The sequence below is a fragment of the Phasianus colchicus genome, chromosome 12 (genome assembly GCF_987193195.1).
Source record: "Phasianus colchicus chromosome 12, bPhaCol1.hap1.1, whole genome shotgun sequence".
Classification (NCBI taxonomy): domain Eukaryota; kingdom Metazoa; phylum Chordata; class Aves; order Galliformes; family Phasianidae; genus Phasianus; species Phasianus colchicus.
Window position 1 is genome coordinate 19,306,623 of NC_143447.1, and position 21,612 is coordinate 19,328,234.

Here is a 21,612-nt window from a genome sequence, read left to right on the forward strand (position 1 = left end):
CACCAGTGAGCTTAAATTACAGGGGAGCTCGTGCTGTATGCTGCCCTGACTTTCTCTTTTCATTTCTATATCCAGTGCATCTGCTCAGAGATGCACACCCAGTGTCACACGAGCTACCCCTCATTTCCCATGATGAGGAAAGGGGCAAATGGTGCTGTTCTGCCAGCTGTTCCACATGTCTGCCATGCCAACATAAAAAGCTTACATTATTAAATAGTTGTGAAATCCAGCTGGGAAATTACCACCTGCAGTTCCTCACTTCCTGTCTCTGCCTCACTAGCAACTATGAACATTTTTGGGTTTTATTTAAGTGTACTTTTGTGTTTTTTCGACTCAGAATAAAAGCTCTGTGAACAAATAGTTCTCCATTTGCAGGCAGTATTTCTGGTTATGTAGGCTTGAAGAAATCAACTTCTTGACTCTCACAGGTTCTGAGAGAAGTGAATAATTCACACAGTGATATTTTTGTGCTTTGCAAGCTGTAGTAGGTCATGTGAGAGTAGAAATGGAGCTCAGGTTGTGTTTGTGGCAGTTAGGATAAAATAATGTTGGAGTCACATGAGCACAGATGCAATTTGGACACAGAATACTTGTCGTGAGTGAAATAGCTTGCCCACAGGTGTCAGGATGGGCTTAAAATTATAGTTCAGTCACAAGGATGGTATTTCTGAGTCAGAGCAGCAGCAGGATGAGGCCGGGTGAACCTGGCTCACAGGGGAGCTGTGAAGCACTGTCCCTCCTGGTTTTGTTGCTCGTTATGTATTGTAATTGGGTTTCTTCTGATGATGTTGATGCCTGAGAACCATAAAAGGTGTCTTTCTTCTGCAGTAATTATAAAGACTCCAAGTGAATATTCTCTCATCTCTAATAGAATTGAAGATGTAAATAAACACTGTTTCTAGAAGGCTCTAGAATATGGAAGTGCCACCAATAGACTTGAAAAGTGGTTTAGTTACTGTTAATACGTGTATTACATATTGTTTCAAAGATGAATGTAATGTAATTCATTCATAAGGAAGTTAGACTCTATCTGAAACCATGCACCACTTGTAACTGCACAACAGAACTGAGTTTGACCTGGTGGCTTGCCACACAACTAAATGCCCTCAGCTCCGAAATGTTTTCTGTGTTGAAGTATAACAGGGTGCAAATCTTTAACTGTACTGATCACACCAGCTTGTTTTGTATATTCCTGTGTACGCCGTGCTAATCACGAAGCACAATAATTCTCATTCTCCCAGAGCACTGTATCAGCATAATAACGTGGTTTGCACTGCTGTTCTCATCTGTTTCATAAAACATGAAGATGGCTCAAGGTAGCTTAAATGTAAGACATTGGGGAAGGTAGACAGAAGGGCCCATGATACCATCCTGCAGCTGTAGAATTGCCCGTTGCCATACACACCAGCCTATGAGTGACCTTTATTGGTGTGTTATTGTTGTTTTGAGTTTTGTTTTTTAAATTAAGCGTCTCCATTCTTGTTACGCTGAGTGGAATCTGCCACTCCAGTGCTGATCGCTGCGCTGTCTGACTGGGGACTTTGCATTGTGAATCATCTCCTGTTTTAATTGAGGAGATACTCAGATTTTCCCAACCCTTGTTTAATAGCACAAGCAGTTTCCTTTCCATACAGTAGTGTTATAGTAATAAAATAAATACCACAAAATCACTGATGAGGTGCAAATTGAACTTTCTGTCTCTGTGCAGCCATGTGAGTAGAAGAGTAATTGGCTTGGATAATAACTTCTGTTCTTACAAATCCAGATCTGAAGGAGTGTCTCATTGATACATCTGCTTGTAATTACCATCAAAATAAAGGAATATATTGTGCAGATAAATAAATTCTCCAGGTTTTAGTGTTTACTCAAAGTAATGCAATTCCTTCGTAGTTCAAACATACCTCCAACAATTCTTGCACTTCTTATGGCATGTTTTGTTTGTCAGAAAATACAATTTTCATAAATTCCTTTATTATGATTACACAACAGAAGTATCAGCAGAGACTTCTCACCTATAAATATCGTTAGTTGGATTTCACACAGTAAGAGGGCTTTTTGCATTCCCATATCCATGCCCTGGGAAACAAGCACAGCAGTGGCAGGGCTCCAGCTGCTCTCAATAACTGTGGCTGTGCTGACATGCCTGGTGCCCTGTTCCTCCCTGCCACCTCAGGACTCTTCCCTTGTTGGCACTGGTCAGTAAATAAACCCTGCTGGGTGCAGACACTGCTCAATAAGCAATAAAAGCGTTGGGAGGTATGACTGCAATTAGTACAGATGTAAATGAAAGCACGTGTTATCATGAACTGCATTGTTTTCACCTCAAGACACTTTTAGAGTAGAAAAGTATATGACAGCACCTCTGGCTTTTATAGGATATGTGCTTCAGGTCAGGACTGCGTGTTGGGTACGTCTCTGTGTATCTCTGGTTCGATGCACACTTTGCACACCCTTGAGTAGTTCACCAGGTTATTTGTAAGGCTGGGATGCAAAATCAATGAGAAAGGTAATCTGAGATTTACCTGAGACATCATTCAGGGAAAGAAATATCCATGTCAGCATAATATAAAACGTGACTCTAGCTCTTCCTCTCTAACAGGTTCATTTGTATTAATATTCATAATAGCAAGTTGGGATTTTTTTCTAAAAATGTTATTTGCTTTGTTCGAGTTTCCTAACTTGTAAGTATTAAATCATTTGTTATAGCACAGGTAAATGGAATCGAGAACTGACCCCTGTGAACCAAGTCAGTAAACAGGATTGTCTTTTGCACTTAAAACATTACTCAAAGATGTGCAAATCTGGGACTTTCTGAACACTGCAATGAAATTAATAGAACAAATTTGGGATATGTGCAAATAGTGCTTTGATGCCTTCCTAGGTTGTTTGTCAAATCAACACGCACTTTTCCACCCAGCTCTGTGGGGGTAGTAAGATAACAGCTTTTTTTTAGTCATTGTTTTGCACACTTGTATCATTTTGTAACGTTAGTCAATCCCTGTTTGTGAATACTTATGCCCTATTGTTTTAAGACAATGCACATTCCGTGTTTCCATTATGTGTTTCAGAAGCAGCTAGAAATGGATATGAAGGTTATGCTTGACCCAGAAAACATCAATAAGAAAGCTGTTTTGAAACAACAGAGCTATGAGACCAGGCTGCCACGTATAACTAAGAAAAAGCCTGCTCCTGTAAGTAACTTTTCTTGTCCTGTGGACTTGCACACGTTGGCTGTTCACCAGTGAAGTTAATACAGATCAGATCTAACTAAAAAACTACATAACGTTGTAAGAGAAAGTACCTCATAGTTTTCTCTTTGTTGACATTCATACGTAACAAAGCACTCTGAGTGACAACACTGGGGAAAACAAACATGCAGCACAACAGTTATGGGTAGCAAAACCTTAGTCCAGCAGAAGTATAAATGTGTGTGGGAACGTGTGTGATGAGTAATCATGGTAAGATTAGGAAGAGAAACAAACGAGAGCTTGTGGATTTCAGGCTGTGACCCAGAGATCAAGGAAGGGTGGACTTTTGCTTGTTTATTCCATGGCTGTTTCTTTACAAGATATGGGTACATCCTGTTTTCAAATGCCAGTAGGATTGTTGTGAATGAGCCTAAAACACCTGTACTTTGCTTTGATGCTAGTTTCAATTAACTTTAATAAAGAAGGAATTCTGCTCTAGGGCTACAGCATCAGAAATCAGTGTCACTACAGCAGGAAAATAGAGATTACACTGAATCAGGATCCTTGAGCAAATTCATAAATGTAGCATGCTCACAGATGAGCTATGAGGGATTCTGAAGCACGGCATTTCATTCAGCTCAGTAAAGCTGTTTCCCTTGGTACAGAACACCTCTCAAGGGCCCTAAGAGTCCCCTGACCGGTGAGCACATCATCACCCTTCTCTCTGCTCTTACATTGTTTAAGTTGTGCTACATTACGTTTTGATTCCTCCAAATTTCTGTTCTGCAACCGCTGCTCCTCTTAAATACCATAAGAAATCAGTTATGTTCTCAAATTTAGTGCAGCACTGTGGTCCACGTGAAAGAACATGCCCAACAATCTTGTACAAGAGTGCTCTCCTAGAATTTACTTTTATAATGGAAGCATTATGCAGCAAGTCCAATGCCATAAGATTCTAGAGTGTTTGGTTTTAGGTACCAGAAACAATCTGTGAATGGCACAGTTGTAAGCTGCCACTTATAAAAATGATTTTTGAAAGCCATTGCCCAGACTAAAGGGTGATTTGTCTAACCCTGTGATAGACAGTTAATTAGAGGAAAGCATCATGGCTAATAGCTTTTTAGAATCACTCTAAAACCCTCACAGAGAGGAATGTTATACTGCTGCTGAGTGCCATGTGTTTTACTGCTCTCACTGACACATATCCAAGAAAACTTCTTCATGTTGACTGAAATTACGAACAGTACAGATTAGTCAAACTCTCTGATACATATTTACAGTTGCTGTTTGTGATAGGGAGATTGGATGAAAAAACCAAGGTATTTCCTGTCTGTCATGAATTCTACAGCTTTCCTGAAGTTGGTGCTTTTAAATGTTTTTGTGTTGCATGACACAATGTTTGTTTTGAAATGTTCTGCCTTCACTGGGGGGTACAATTTTGCAATTAGATTCACAAAGTCTACTACCTAGATTGTGAAGAAAGGCATTTTGGTTAAGTGTGAGGTGTACAAGCACTCAGTGCAGCAATAGCTGGAGATCACCAATGGTAACTGAAATAAATCTGTGTGTAGTTGCAGGTCTAAAACTACATGGCCTTTAGTTTTGGGAAGCAAAAAAACAGCAAGAAGAATGAAGTTAGGTACTGCCTACCTTATTTTTGCTAATCAGCCATTAGAGGGCAATATTTGTACACACGCACACGGGATCACACACACGTGCAGACACGTGAGTGTACCCGTGTACCTGCTCTACGTATGCACATAAATTCAGTGATTATCTCCCCCCAAAAAATCAGTGGCAGAAGGACTCTCCCAGCGACGTGAGTGAGAAACTAATCACTTCATTAACTGCATTCACCTCTTTTTCCAAGAGTTCTCAGCATCTGAGTTTTCAAGGAGACCTGAGCATTTTTACACGCAGTGCAATGGCAGGCACGCAGCTTTGCTGTGACCGAATAGGTCCACATGAAGCACCCAGGTTTTTTTACTATCTTGCCGTTTGAGTAGCTTGAAAACTTATTTTCATTTTCAAACTTCTAAGATCTCATTTTTTTCATGAAAAATTTCTTTGTCTTTTGTTGTATGCTGATGTATTATGACAGAAGCTACAAGAGATTAATTGTGCCGTTACTGTTGCCCTTCTGTACTTTTTTGGATAGATGAGCACTAATGCTTCATCTTCTGTAGTCATCTTCAAATGAGCAATGTAATTCTGTTGGAAACACCACGGTCAGACTGGGCATCGCTTTATTTTGTAGACTATATATGGATAACAAATGAGAAAAGACAAGCAGACAATAATTAAGTACGTACTCTTCCCGTGAGGACCCAGCAAAACAAACAGTAATCTGAACTGCAGCAAAAATAATTCTGGCTAACTGCTGCAATGTAGAAAAGATTCACAACTATATGTTTCATTTCCATAGGACTGCTGTTCTTTTATAGAATTATACTGGCACTTCTTGGTCCCTGTTTTCATATAAATATATATTATGCTGTAAACTTAGGAACCTCTTAATTTATTCATGAGTTAGAATTTAATATGGTGATGATTTCTAGCCTTTATGAGTTGCATCTTACATAGTGTGGCTGTAATGGTGATGGCAGTGATTCTGTTTTGTTGGTTGTTGTTTTTTTAGCTAACTTATTTGAGTGCAATCACTAGTTATATCCTCAGTTCTTTGCACTGTGCTAATCACTAAGGCTTCTCACTGAGGGTCTGCTCATTTCCAGAGCTATAAATTAAGGCAGAGCATGGCATTTCTTTTCCTTTCAGATTATTGGAAGTTGTAGGACAAGAACAGGTCTTTGGTCCTCAAAATCGGATTGTTTTAAACTTGTGTATCTGGTGATAATTACAGTCAGAGCACGGTTTGTCATTGGTAGCAGAATGAGACCTAAACAAATCGATGCTACATGACAGTAATTCAAAATAAGCTTGTTGCATTTGTCTTATGGTATGTAATCATAATAAGCAGCACAGTGGATTAATAAAATCATCTTGTCACTAAAATTAAAAAGGAAATAAGTGGTGAGATGGAGTTAACTTAACAGATGAGTAAAGTCAGAATCCTTTCAACCTAGAAATGGGAATGTGAAGGTCACCTCCATCTCAGATGACAAACGTAGAATGTTTTGTTGGTAAACAAATTAATCTTTTGAAAGGTCACCATTTGTTTTAAGGTTTTCTCCAGTTCTTGTCATCTGGAATTGGAGATTGACTGTCATTTTGCTAGGTAGGGGTGCAGCTGAAGCTGCTGAAGCTGCTTCTGTACATATCAGCATTCCTCAACTAAACTCAGTGCCTGATTGTGATGCTATGGGCTGCTGGTTTACAGCTGTCTCCGGACAAGAATGGAGGGCCACCCCTGAATTCCAATAAGATGGTCCTGCATATTCTGCCTGATGTAAACTGGCCCTTTGCCCGTAAGTAAAATGTATTGTAGTTCAAGCCAGCAATTATCTTTCTTACTTCCTTCTGTGCTGCTTCTGTTCCCTTTTTCAAAAAACAGATGTGAGATTCACCAAAGTTCTCCATCTATTCTCTCTTGCACCTGCTAAGGCAGGATTTTGATGGAGGTGTATTGCTGGGAGAGCTAGCAGGAGGCCATCAAAGGAGCAAAGCTTGATTTTTCCAATAAAGTGGAAAATTAATGATTCAGAGACATCTCTAATTAGTTTAAGAGCTTAAAGTAGGTAAGAATAATATGTAAAACCTGTTGCTGAGGACGCCCACTTACTGCATATTGAAGGTTATATGTTGGGCCTTCCATTTAAATTGGAGTTTATTCTATCTAGATAAACAAAATGTGAGAGAAATACTTATTGGTATCACAGTGTTGCATCTCGTGGAAACCGTATTAATGATTAGGCAGAAAGAACACAGGACTGCATAAACTGGAATGAGAAAGACAAACCTGGATTTTCTGTGTGATTTTCCCACTCAGAAATTTTCTTGAATAAGACAGCAAGCTTTAAGGATGGTTCATATTTTAGATTTTCTACAGAGCTGTTACAGATTTGACTTGTCTGGCATTAGAATGGCTCTGCTAACACTGGTGAGAACGCATCCTTTACTTACAATGAAGTCCTTTATTACCACTGGCTATTTCTGCACTGAATTCCATGTGCTGGTTCTTAGTCTCAGGGGACCAAAAGCAGGTCATTCGAAACCAGAATTAAGTAGTTTATTTATTTATTGTGTATTACTAAGATTATTTGGCTTGACCATCAGAATGAGGTGCTTATTTTCAGATATTTGTAATTAGCTCATTCAGTTGTTTAAGATTTTTCTTCCCAAGAATTGTGGTTAAAACAACAGGGTCAGAGTCCCTCAACATACCCACATCCATTTCTAAAGCTGGGCACTGTGTGCTTTTCCGGTCTTCTAGCAGAGCTGCCATTCTACAAGAGATTAACCAGCAGTTCTGAGATTACTTTAGAGAGTTCTTTAAGTATCCTGGAGTGTATTTTATCAGGATCCACCAATGTGAAATCTTCTGAGCCTTATCTACCTGATCTGTTTGGTGCTTAGGGTAGCCTGAAACCTCTTCCCTTTTGCACTGGAATAAATGTGCCTTCTCCAAGCTTTTACCTGCCAGTTTTCTGAGCATATTGAAAACTGGCCTTACTGCCATTGATTTGATTTTACTATTTCATCCTTCTCATTGTGGGGATTATTAATTGTGTACATCAAATCTCAGTAGGATCTTAATCAAAAATACTAAGGCAGATGGCAATTTGGAGCAGACAATCATGAAATGATTGATTGTTGTTACATACCTTTTCCACCATTGCTATCAAGTTGAGGGGTTCTCTAATACTTACTTTAGAAAATCTCATTTATCTAATCTTCCTGGTTGATAAACTATAGTTTTGTATTTAATAATAGACTATATTCTTTTCTGGGGGAAAGACATGCATATATTTTCAAAAACAGTTGTTCTGGTTAAATATTGCTGTCTAGGTTAAAAAAGAAAAAAAGAAAAGAAAAGAAAAAGAAAGAAAGAAAACAAATAGAGAACTAATCAGAAAATCCCTATGGTGTTACAACAAGTACCCCATTTAAAATAAAGCAAAAAGAAAAAATCGAGAGGGAGAGGTTTATCCACAGGAGAAAAACACTTTAGAAAGGGTAATAGAATTGTTTTTCTCATGTCCCAGGTTAATTACACTCAGAAGTGCTTGAAATGAAAACATAGTTTTTCAGCACACTCCAAGCATATTTTACAGTGTAAGCTTTACTCTGCAGTACAGATGAAGTGCTCCCTTCCAGCCCTATAAAACTGTACTTTAAAAGTATCCATGATGAACGGGCAGGCTTTGTGCTGACTTGAGAAAAAGATACTTGCTGAATCATAACCTTCATAACACATTTCTCTAGAAGATATTATTCACACGGGAAGACGTCTGAGATTCTGGTTGTCTCATAGCACCGTGAGTGCATTGCAGCTCTTCTGTGCTCAGGTTCTGATACACAGAAGCCAAGTGAGGTGCCTGCAGCTTAGGGTCCTGGGGGTGGGACCCTTTGTTCCAGGATATTTGGGGTCTACCCACACTGCAAACATCACAGTGCTATTTAGGAGCAGCCAGCTCTTGAATTTATTTCAGGTGAACCCTTCACGTCTCCATACATTTATCTTTGTCTCCATTTTCTAGTGTCAGTCTGACAAGAGCAAGCAATATCATTTTCTGCTGGTAATAATTCACTGTCTTTAAGTGAGAGTTCTCAGTGATGTTACTTACCTGTCTGGAAGTTACGTGTGCTGAAGCTCTGGCTCTCCTTCTCTTTAGGAGCTGGGAACAACTTGCAATCCAGGCAGAAAGTGAGGATACTAAAAATGTTGGAGAACAAGAAAAAAAGAAAGTGTGAGATGACAATGTAGAGTTTTTGTATTTGTAGTACTAAAGTGGCAATATGCTCTTTTCCCTGTGCAATGCTCGATATGCGTGCTAATGACTGCAACAGTAAGACACGTGGTATCACTGCCCCAAAGTGATGTGTGTCACTGCTTGGTTTCCTGGCACTTAGAACCAGCAGGTTCCATTTTTGCTGGCAAGCACAGGTTGTTTGGGGAAGTAAGGGAGCTTTAATTCCCACATTAGCACAGGCAGCATGGCACATGTTTCCGCATCACATTCTCAGGCTGTGTCATTCCCTGCTGTAGTTAAAGAACCTTGAAACTTCAGAACTCAGAGATACTTCTTGTTCCCTGCTTTCTCAAGAGTTTCACCTATTTGAATTCCATTAGTATTCATCCCAGTACAAATTTCTTTCCATATTTTAAAGTACTTCCTTTCCTTTCTGGTGTCATATTGGTGTATGCATTTTGTATTGCAAAGACTGTTCTACCAGGAAACACAATGTATGCATTAAAGCTGAGAGAGCTTCTTGTGACCCCTTTTTGAACTAGTACGCTGATGTTAGCATAGCAGAAATCACACGACGGCAACTGGATTTAATTAACTTTATTTTAAATTGCTAAGGTAACGACAGAAAACATTACTGTAGCATAAGAAGTAAAAGCAGTGCTTGCACTGTTACATTATTAGATCTTATTCATAGCAGAAATTATATTTATTATTATGTTGAGTAGAAAAATGTCTTTGCAAATCCAGGACTTGGCTGAAAAAAGATTCTGTGTCTTCCCAGACACGTAGTCAGAAGGGAGTGAAGGGTCAAACCACCAGCCAGCTTGGGGTTTTGCCTGCCTCTCATCGTGTGGACTCTCCCTTACCCCTGTTAGAAGAAGATATGAAGAAAGGTGAGTCACAGAAGCCCACCTGGCACTGCTGCCAGGCACCAGCTGGATGCCACATAAGCCACGTGGTTTGCTGTTTGCAGCAGCTATCTGGCAATCAAATTTTCTGGCGCCTCTAATCTTGTAAGAATTTTTTCAAAAGCATTGCAAAGGGTAGAGATTAACTTCAGACAACTCGCTCTGTGTGGTAGTTAAACTTAGCATGTAGCACACATTATGTTGAGAATCAGGAAGGCTGATGCTTACGTTGTAAGTCAGTTGACTTGCTGATAGAAAGAACTGCACATGATGGAGGATTCTTCTGTAACAAAATTAAATGATCAAGATAAACAGTTATGATTAATGTCTGGTTATTAATCATTTAATTTTCAGTAGACTTGCACTTGGATATTTTAGTAATCAGTCCACAGTCATAATTACATTGTGGCTTATAAAAGTTAATTCTCATCCATTCTGTGTATTAAATTGCCATTGTACAAGCACATAACTCTCAGAATCATCACTATAATGTGTTTCATGTCTTTGTCAACTTTCATAGACAAAGCTTATGTTCCTTGAATGTCCTTATTAAAAAATTACCTACTGCTTTTGTACTTTTGGAATTCAACGAACTTGGCTGTGCCATTGTTTAATTCTTTATGGTTTCTAATTTTTTCTTTCATAACTGGAACATGTACGAATAGCTCAGTGATGTCATATTCTTGTAGATATTCTGAGCCTAACTGAACGAAGGCTTATCCCTCCAGCAGCAAAGGTTACTCTTCAGACACCTGTTGTATCGAAAGCAGCTCCTCTCCATGAATTCCACAGGCAGCACAAGAAGTCAGCTATAGGTGAGTACAGATGATTGATGACAACCAGCAGTTGCATCTCCAACTTTGCGTTCAGGCCCTTGTTTTGTCTCTGAAGGAAGCAGCTGTCTAATGAGCTCTCAGTCAAATTCTTAAAAATACCATTTGCATAAAGATGCACACGAGCATCCTGTGTCTTTCAATTGAATGGGAATCAAATTTCTTAAGCCCTGTGAAGATTTGGCCCCTGCTCATTTCTGAAAATCCTTGTAGGTTTTCTTACATTCATGTTTCAAATTCTAAGAACCTGAATCCAAGATCTGACCATCAGAGTTAAAGCCAACAATACTGTAAATCACTGTAAACATGCCTTACGGCATCTGACCAAGTCTCTATTTTGTCAGAATGGCTTCTCATACCGTGCTCTGAGTGATGGAATTCTGACCTATGTCCTCTGAACTGTTGTTGCTACTTGTTGCATATGACAAACCCATCAGTGATAAGAAAATGAGCATGAGCAAAATGAAGAGTGGGCTTAGAAGCCATCCCTATAAAGATGGAAGTTTTCCTAGTGAAAACAACTAGTTGAAAAACTAAAATTCCACATGGAGTAACATGGAGTGTAAGTGCTAGTATTTTGATGTTACGCTCCTGGGTATACTGCATACAGGCACATTAGGAGCCTTTATAAATTCAAACTGTGATATGTTTTCCTTAATATGATCTCAATTTTTGTAATGACAAAAATTTGTTTTAGCATGGTTAAGCTTAAGGCTAGCCAGTGACATTCCTAAGTGGGTTTTGGTGGTATGTCCTGAATATTGCAACCCACTTGGATGTGGGAGCAAAGTAGAGCATGCCAGTACCTAATGGTGGAAAACCAATTTGATGCTATTGTTGCACTTATTTAGCAATGAAACCCATGATTATTTATGTATTTGGTACAGGAGAGATTAGTAGTAAGGTGGAACCTGTGAGTACAGACACTTCCACCTTTCCAAGCTCAATGGAAGCAACTGGCGGCTCATACTCCTCTGGCAAAGGTAATACTGCATCATTGCTACCCAGCTGCTCCCTGGATTCGACCAGAAAATCAAAGCCAGTGCACTCATACCCGGCTCAGCAGCTTCAGTGTGAGCTGCAGGCTGCACAGACACAGGTATTTAGACAGTGAGGTAAATGAATTCTTTATCCGTGGTTGTGACATTGTCTTCAGCGGAGATGGTTTAGGAAGTGACTGTGAGTTGCTCAATTAGTACAGGAGGGTTTGAACCAGACCCAGTAAATAACAAATACTGAAGTGAGTAGGAAATGCTTCTTCTGTTGTCAGTTTTTACTTTCTCGAATTTGTGCATTTATTGAAATTTAGAAGATCAGTCTAGAAAAGATCTTATGAGGTTACCTGGACCTCCAGGCAGAGTTACCTATGCTTGTAACACTGCAGACAGATGTTCTCCTAACCTGTTCTGAAAACTTCCGGTGATAGCAGCTCCACAGTCTCCCTAGGCCATCTGTTCCAGTGCTTAACTAACTATCTTTACTGTTATAAAAGAGTTTTTTAATGTCTCGTCTAAATCTACCTCACTGCAGTTAAGCAAATGTAGTGTTACTCTTTATATTTACAGCAAACTATAGGGGAGTTTGACCTTGACTTCTTAATGTTCGCTGGCTGTTCTTGATTCCCATGCAAAAGAAATGTTTTTCTTTCTTTTTTTTCATTTTCTCTTTTTAAGCCTAATGATTGTGTTCCATAGCACTGTCTGGCATTTTTGACATTTGTTCTATTAAGGAGATCTTCATTTGCAAGCAAACGTGAGAAATGCAACTTAATATTATTAATGTAAATAAAAAAATAATCTCTAAAAATACTTTGAAAATAGTGCACTAGATTGAAAATCTCAACTAATGAGTTTCTGGCTGAAGATGCTATAAAATACAGTTCTGTTAAGATGCAAGAACATCTCTGTCTCAAGTTTTACCCTGGCTGAATTCATAGGCTGGAATGTTACCCATTCTCCTGAGATAAGAGGAGGTAATCTGATTTACTGTTGAGAATTGCTACTACAATTACCATCCGATGTAGTCCAGTAAAGTGCTGCAGAGCTTCATTTTTATATTTGATAAATGAAGCGTGGTTCCCATTTGCAATTAATGTATTTCAATAAAAATGCTGATACCCTTTCATGACACTTGAGGTCTTGGTGTGACGGTGGTTTTTATGGTAGATACGGGATAAACTTTGTGGCTGTGATGTATAAATCAATGTAAGGAGCGTTATTTCAGATGCATACGTTCCCACAGTCAAGTGATAAGTGGTAATGCAGTCGTGTGAGGTGACCACACGTTTGCAGTCGATGGCAGTTACTCTCAATCTGCGGCTTTTGTCTTTCTGCAGCTCCCACAAATGCCTCCCACGTCTCTCCTTACAGGATCCATCTCCTGACTGCAACATTGCTGTTTACCACGGCACTATAGACCAGACTGCTCCAGGCTTTCTGGCATTCAAACAACGTCATTGTTTGTCCTGGGGGAGCATTGTCTATTTTTTGGAACGCACGGAGAAGCTGCTCAAGGACTACGCCGTACCATTGGCTACAATAAGCTGTCAGAAGTTGGTGGAAGCGGCATCGGACTTTGTGCTTAACGAGAATCCCACCAAAAGTGACATACTGGCAGTGATAAAGAATCGATCGACTGTGGAAAAGATTTTAAATCGACCTGGCCAAAGATACAAAGGCCAAGGGGGTACTGAAATGGCGGCTATAAAGATCCAGGCAGCGTGGAGACGTTACCAGGCCAGGAGAGCCTACGTCCGGTTCAGGCGGCAGCAGTGGGCATCAGGTGTGATTGCCATTTCTTGGCTCCTGCACAATCACATGGCACGTGTGAAAAAGAGCCTGAAGGAATCACGTCAGAGACACCTGGAGAATTTTTACATCAGGGCCAAGGTGTGCGGTGCTACCAGCTGTTACGGCAGCTCTTCTTTTCTAAACATCTCTTGCTTCAGTGATCGCAATAAGCTGTTTCCATTTTTTTTCCCCTTTAACCATACACTTGTCCGAGCATCATATTTCATCCTTCATCAGCGATTCAGCCTTTGTGGCTGTAAAATCTGTTGCAGTGTTTCTATTGGAAATGTCCCTTCGCTTTGACTTCAGTGGTTCTGTCAGAAAATCAATGTTTTAACTGCATTACCTTAGCTCCCTATATATACCTTGTGGCACTTAATTTGCTGAAAAAAAATCCCTCTCTCGTCTACATTCCTGTCACCACTTTGTCAGAAAGTATTTAAGTTTGCAGACAGCCTCTTAATTAGTGCTCACAATTTCATTTATGTTTGCTTTCTTTTTTTTTTTTTTTTTCATTCATATTCTGTTAATTAAGTGAGCAGCCTCTAATCTTCCCCTGCCAGTAGCTTCATGTAGCCACCTAATTAAATTAATTGGGGAAGATGTTTTAAGTATGTAATTAAATCAATTAATATAATTTATGCCTGGCTTAACTGTACAGTGGAAAAACAGCTGAAGTTTGACTAGATGAATCCACTACAGCTTCCTGTCACTGATCAATGCTCTTCTTGATTTTTAGCATCTGGCAGCCAACTGGAATCGCATCAGGACCTCCAGGAGGACTATTATCCATATCCCATCATTAGGTATAACACTTTTGCCTGCAAATCTATCAGCAACCTCTATTACCCACCACATTATGACTCCTTGATTGAGTTCAAGGAAGGCCCCTTGTTTTATTCAAATTGGTCTCGGCAGGAAAATGTTCTCGACATGATGAGAGTAATAACACAGGGCCTTCGCTCGAAACGGCGTTTAATTTGGGGATTAAGCAAATAAAGTCATTATGTGGGGGCCTCTATTCAGCGGAGAGGTGATTTGCTGTAATTTGCTTTCATCTGTATGAAATGAACTAAAAAGTTGTATTTTTCCCCCTGAAATAACAGATAATGTTTCCAGTCTCCTTTAATGATAGGAAAACACGGGCCTGTGCGTGTTGTTGCTGTTGCAGCAATAAGCCAGGATATTGCTTGTACACTGTTTTTAATCAAATGTGCAGTCAAAATGATAAGCTACATTCTCTGAAATTATTTAGTTCTAATTACAAGCAGATGGGATGCTTTATTTGCACCTAGGGCGCCTGAGCAAAAGGAAATGCTGTGTGAACAAGAATAATTAAGAAGTTGAATAGTGTTTTTTGCGCTTAAATAATCTGCAGTTTCATGTTAATTAGCACTAATGTAATTATTTAATTACATTTATGAATTGGGGAGCTTAAAAGCTGTTTTCTGCTAAGCAATGGCAAAGTGTAGGTGTTTAGAAATTAAAGAATACGATTTCTTGGGAATTTCTACAATGCACCGATAATCTCTTAAAACACGGAATCGTGTCAAAATGCTTGTAATTTGATTTATAGTTTGTATTTACATTGCAAATTAATTGACCTGAGAGATTCAGGATTTCGTAAAGTGAATTGGTTACGGCTGGAATTAATGCAGACTGTAAATAAGTGTTAAGCTCTTGTTTTTTGGAGCCCAGGTAGCCTTTAATTCAGTGATTCTGCTGACTGCGTTTAACGTAAATATACATTTGATGAACAATTGTCTTTAATTACACCTTCATCTTAAAGTCTCACGTGAGTATGCCAGGAAATGTCCGGGTCCTATCTCAGAGCAGGACCATTTAAAATTAATTTGTATATTCCAGTGCTCTGAACTGGGTAAAAACGTGAAGGAGTGCATTAATACAGGAAAAAGCAATTCTTAATTTAGGAACCTGAATTCAGAAGTAGCAGAGTTGCTGCACAGCAGATGCTGTCAAAGTTATATTAAAAGAATCTCAGTATAATCAAAACAGGTTCAGCTGAAACGTGAATCAGAGCGTCCACGTTACACCAAACTGCATCAGCTAGTGGAATTAAGAAAGCTTTGGAATTATTTCAACCTCTTAAGTAAATTCTAGGGATGTGGGTAAAGCTCACTCCATTTAGCACAGCCATGACTCCATCATGTGCTCCGTGCTGCAGCCTGCTGTCAATGTGGGAGTTGCTGCAGTAGGGCACAAGTGGAACTTTCCCCTTAAGGAGAAACTCAGCAGCAAAGGTAACTCGAGTGCAGATGTTTTCTTAGAAAATTAGGAAACCTCTTTAAGGAAAGCGTGGAAAAATCAGGCTGCCCAATGGAGGGATTTGAAGGTATTGTTTGAAAAAGTGATTCATGCTTCTTTATGCTAAATTAATTGAGACATTTGTCGTTTCTTCAAAATCTGTAAAATTTTGAGCCCAGCTATCAGCATTGTCATTTGTTTTCTACTCTTTTCCAGTGATGTTTTTGCTCAGCCATATCTTGTCATGTTTGCTTGGAAGCAGAAGTGCCAAACACCCTCAGCAGCCATTCTTCTCTTTGCATTCCCACTCAGAAGGCTGCCTGGTAGGCTGCTGGGAATTGAAACAAGTAACGTTTGTTTCAGTTTAGGACAGAGTGGCAGTTCAGCAGGGCTTTCTCTGTTGTTGTTTTTAGCTTCTAATGCTGAATCTGAATAATCACAAAATGGTGTCTGAGTTACAGACAGACACCAAGAGGCACTGTTTGACCAAATGCTGTTGATGGTTTCTGTCTTCAACCTGGTAGACCAAAAAGAGCCCCAAGCTCTACACACGCCTCCCCAATTTTGGCGTTTGGGGCAAGTTAGAATCTGATCTTTTTTCTCATGCAAGTGGAATTCCAATAGACACAGATAGAGTCCTTACTGAATTTCTCAGCAGTTTGCATTTTAAGAACAGTGTCAGACTTCCACTTCTGGAAATAATCCAGGAACAGGGACAGCAAAGGGCTTAAATTATACTGCTGTGAGGAACAAATGTTTCCATTTATTTCGCCAAAACAAAAACTTCTGACTTGAGTACAGCTGAAAACAGAATATCAATTTCCTTGTGTAAAGATTGGTTAGCGCTCTTGTCAGCTAGCGTGATGAAAAATGAGCTGCAGGCTTCTAATCAGCTTTACTCCCACACTCTAATGGATGAATACACCTCTGCAATATTTGGGATTCAAATACTTTTTCCTCTTTTAACTATTTTTAAACGATTGATGGGTTTTCCTACCCAAATAGCAGCACCTTATACAGCCTGCAGTACGTGCAGCAGAGCTTGGTGATCCAGGAATTGTGCTTTTTAAAGCAGTTTCAGCTGAGCAGCAGGTGCCCTGAGCGTGGGGAGGAAAGTTAAATGCGATTTATTGCACCTGCTCTTGGAAGCACGTGGGGCTGAGCCCTGGGTCTCTCCTTTTCCTCCTTCCCCTTCAGCCATCACCCTGTGCTGCTTCACATTGTCCCCTCCTCCATGCTGCTCCTTCTCTTTTCAAAGGTGGAGTTTGAAAAGTGTTGTGGATCCTTTGCTAAGAAAGGCACTCAGAGACGAGTGAGATTTATCAAGAAAATGGCAGTTATGGGCGTGGGGTCATGGCTGGGGTTGGGAGGGGAGGTGAAAGCAGGCCCCTTGCCATTAATTCCCACACCCGTTCTTTTAGTACTTCTATAACTCTCCCTACAACTTAGCCCTGTGTAAATTGGGAGCAGCCACTGAAATCATCGCCCATACACTATCGTAAAACTCGTGCAGGGGAGGAAGGCCCTCCTTGTCCTTTTGGTGACACAAACTGAGAAATGAAAATTCGTGGTTCGTGCTTTGCGAGGCTGACCCTCCCCTGGTGGGGTGCCAAGGTGCTCTGATGCTTTGTGCAAAGCAGCATTGCCAGCTCACTCTAGAATGTTCATTCCTTATATTAATTGTCCTTGCAGTAAAAAACAGCATTACCACCTTCCAGAGTGAAAGCAATGAAATATTTGGCAAATTTTTGTCCAGCGAAGCTTTTTATGACTGATGGTGAGCAGATATGTAGCAGTGCTGTAAGGGTCTTGTTAAAGGATCAGGCAAACACTGAGCATTGAGCTGAATGTCCTTATTGATTTAATCACAGCTATTCCAACCGGCAACTCGTATTGCATGGCTGTGTGTTTGCATGTTCACACTGATTCATTTAGAATCAACTTAATTTTTAAATTACAGGATTAGAGATTATAGTCACAGTGGCCATGTCATTTGCAGCACTCCTTTTGAATGCAAATATGCAATCAGTTGGAAGTCTGACCTCCAGATAGGTAATCCTAGCTCAGACGGGCTGCCACTCATTCTTCCTCTGCAACAAAGTGATCAGGTAGCAGTGAGACACCTCCTTAATGAAGTGTTTTTGTTGCCTTTTATCTGTGTGAAGTACAAAGCGCACGGCTCTAGCAGGATTCTTGCTTAATGATGGTGTCATTTTTTTTTGTTTTCAGCATTTAAAAAACAATCCAACAGCACAGAAGACTTGAGCAAAATACTCAGATGTGGCTGCACGTTTAAATGATAAAGCTGTATAGGTCTGCAGCATTTAGCTATTCACTTCAAATCTCGTCACGTAAAAACACGGTGTTACATTGTGGAATCATGGAATCACCAAGGTTGGAAAAGACCTCCAAGATCATCCAGTCCAACCGTGATGTAATTTATGCAATACCATGTTTAAGATTTGAAATACTTACAGATTTTAAAATATAAATCTAAAGTAGCTGGTTTCTCCTAAATGGATGTCAGGGTTTTTTTGTGTATGTGTATTTTTTTTGGTATGTTCCAGTGGGGGTGACTTTGTGCTTGTTTTCCAGGATATTCCCAGAGCATCCGTGAACATATTCCTGATCTTGCTCTTCAACAGAACTTGCAGCTGGGAAGGCTGTGCGACATCCTGGGTACGTTAGGAGCTGCTGGCTGTGTGTGCTGTGATTATCTGCCCGTACTTGTGAGCAAAAGAATGTTGGGTGAGGAATTTCCTTTTGTATTAATACTAAATACAGAGAACATGCAAGCTCAGAAGCAACTGTGCTGTTTGCTCCTGTCCAAGTTATTCGTAAGAATACCATAGTGATTTTTCTGACTGTGACAAGGTAAAGCAACCTCATCCTACAAGGCACACTAAGCACCACAAACAATCAAAAGTGCTCAGTGTTCTACAAAATTAGGTAGCTAATCCTGCTAGAGTTCATTCAGGCTCATATGGAGAGAAAGATGTGCTAAAAAAGAGCAAGATCTTATTTAAACCAATTTATTTTTAATTAGCAAATGAGGCAGGGGACATACATTAAAAGTTTTTCCCTAGAACGACAGTCCTCTCTTAAGCAAAGCAAATGTAGAATATTATTTGTCAGTGACCAACTCCATTGGCTCCCTGGAATGACATACTTTACTTGATTCATATATATTTCAGTATCATTATTATTTTATAAATGCCATTTAATAAGTTTGTAACAAAAATATATTAGATCCAGAAATTTACAGTTGCCAAAAATAATAATGTAATTGCTTTTATATATTATCTAGACACTAATATTGTTTTTCCACAGTACAGCTTTATTTTTTTCAATTTTTTAACATAGATTTTTTTTTTTCCCTCTAAAATGATAGTTAGTAAGTTAGAGGTACAACGTAAACATGCTATACGGGCTGTCTTAACTAAAAATCTGCAAACAGGAAAATTGCTTCCATTGTAAAATGTAAGACAGACCACGAGTGAGATGTAAACTAGCTAATTATTAACTATCTCAGTGCTTTACCTGTGTCTAGCAAAAGGGCATTGACACGGTATTGTTGTTTTTTCTTTACAATACCAGAGGATCTCTGCTTGGTGTGACCTCTGTTAGCTAACCTGTCTCTGGAGCTCTACTGCATCCAAAGCAGGCTTGGATATCTCTTTATAGGGCAGCACAAAGAGTAGTAAAATGTGTTGCAGCATGTCATTCACCAAATTCAAAGTGAATAAGTGGGGTACCGTATTCCTTTACAACCTAAGGTTCAGAGTTTGCTTACTCCAACCCTTGCATTGCTCCTGGTTTGATGCCACGTGGTGGCAGTTGTCCCTGGCACTTTCAGGGCTCTTGTTTCTGTGCCCAGCAAAGACAATGGAAGAGTTCCTACTGATTTATGCAGGAGTTGGATCAAAATCTAGGAGTGCTTTTTGGCAGTATATTCTATTAATTTTACAAGGCAATTAATCCATTAAGTCATCTATTAATATTTTAGAAGAGCATAGTAGTTAAAATTTTCCTCCACAATGGCATATGTTCGCGACTTTCTCTTTCTCACCCCTGAGTATCTGTGCAGTCGGTGTCTTACAGATCAGGTTGTTTTACATGCAGAAAAGCAGATTTTTGCACTGTGGTATTTAACTAGCTAATCAACACACTCACACGCTCAGCAATAGTTATTAATGGTATCCCACCGTGAGCTTTTGTGTGGACAGGACAAGAAAAGGAACAGGCCGTGCGTATGAAATTGTGATTTCATCAGCTTTCTAAACTTAATAGCTCAGTTTTATAATTTACTGAAGTTAATGGGATATATTTTTAAAGCGGTGCACAATTCCCACTGATGTTAATGTGAGCTGTGCAGATAAATCCCCCTGCCACTCTTTCAAAATTCTGCCCCCAATATGTTCTGCAGATTGAATTCTGGAAACTAGCTATTTCTTTGGGTTGCTGACCTGTCTTCAGAGAAATGCTGAAGCGCAGAAAAAGCAGTTAAACCGCAAAGATTGGGGAATTAAAAATCTCGGGTTTATTTTCAGCGCTTTTTTAGCGAGGCTGTTTGTTAGCAAATGATCAGGAATCGTCAGATTGCAGTTCTGAATAGAGTCTACCTTTCTCCCAGTAATGAGCACTGTGCCCCTTTGTTTTAGATGCCAACGTGGACGTCATCTACATCTGCCCCCTTCGTCTGAGTGAGGAGTTACTGCAGTATTACAATAAACTCCTGGGTCTGCAGGCAGCTGTTAGATCTGGGAACCCTGAGGACATGAGTGACCTGCAGGACAGGTTCAAAATTCTCACCCCTGAAGCTATAAACAGCTTCCCTGTGAGTTTGTCTTCTAATTACTACAGCTTGAGGGATGCAGTAAAATTAAATTGGAAATTTTATAACTTGTAACGCTCTGGTACACATCAGTGAAATATTATTGCAAGTTTAAGGGCTTTACTGATTAGACTACTAGTTAGAGCACTGGAAATAAATATCCCGGTTTAGTTTATAGACTTAGTTGAGATCGTCCTATATCTGCTATTTGCAGACCACTGTCCATTCGTACCGTATGCTTGGGACTGTGAACTTGATAGATTTATATCTGTAAGCAGATCAGAGCAATAAACCATTCTTATTACTCAAACTTTATTCCTGGGTAGCCCAGCATCCAATCATTCATGTGCTAGTAACGTTTCTTGCAATTAAGTCCAGTTTAGAACTTTGGAAAGAACAGGATTTAGAATTGTTTAGATAATGCAGATATTACTTTCAAATCTGGCAAGCCATTTTTAAATTCATGTGCTGGGCCATGGCAAAAAAAAACAAAAAGCAAGAACAGACCTAGCTACTGTGTGCTACATACAGCATTTCTGATGGCACTGCAGTGCAGTGATCCTCCACTACAGTGGAAAGGAATTTTATATTGTAAATATTAATTATACAGCATCCTTGCTAACATCTGATATCTATAAAATTCTGATACATGTATATCTCTCATATCTAAGCTCTAAGTCCTGTTTCAGATTTCAATATACATATACATATTAATAACCCTTTTCTAGTTATTTTGTTGAACAAATATTGGTTGTACCATATTTAGATTGAGATTAATCAGAACATAAATAAGCTACAGTGTAGTTCTGTAGTAGCATAACACGTGTATGTCTGAACCAACTTCTGTTGAAGTAGTTTGAAACCACCCTGGAAAAAAGTGCTTGTTACTTCCACGGCGTAGCAGGGGAGCGCTGAGTCAGTGCTG

General features: G+C 39.5%; 2 protein-coding genes across 7 annotated transcripts in view; one reads left to right on the forward strand and one right to left on the reverse strand.

Annotated features, from left to right (window-relative positions):
- AAGAB (alpha and gamma adaptin binding protein) overlaps positions 1–9,021 on the reverse strand; it is a 31,023-nt gene extending 22,002 nt beyond the window's left edge. The window contains exon 1 of the mRNA XM_031587877.2: positions 8,933–9,021. The gene's annotated coding sequence lies outside the window, so the exon portion shown is untranslated. The remainder of the gene's footprint in view (positions 1–8,932) is intronic.
- The window catches only part of IQCH (IQ motif containing H), a 60,358-nt gene that overhangs the window by 2,769 nt on the left and 35,977 nt on the right, over positions 1–21,612 (forward strand). For 2 of the 6 annotated variants that reach the window (XM_090149176.1, XM_031587870.2), the window contains exons 5-12: positions 3,069–3,191; positions 9,840–9,951; positions 10,656–10,781; positions 11,687–11,898; positions 13,169–13,687; positions 14,328–14,394; positions 18,449–18,532; positions 20,515–20,690. In XM_090149176.1, the coding sequence (XP_090005302.1) occupies positions 3,069–3,191; positions 9,840–9,951; positions 10,656–10,781; positions 11,687–11,898; positions 13,169–13,687; positions 14,328–14,394; positions 18,449–18,532; positions 20,515–20,690 (1,419 nt within the window). Of the gene's footprint in view, positions 1–3,068; positions 3,192–3,359; positions 3,459–6,555; positions 6,614–9,839; positions 9,952–10,655; positions 10,782–11,686; positions 11,899–13,168; positions 13,688–14,327; positions 14,395–18,448; positions 18,533–20,514; positions 20,691–21,612 lie in introns of those variants that run through there. The other 4 variants (XM_031587871.2, XM_031587872.2, XM_090149177.1 and 1 more) reach the window with 4 other exon arrangements.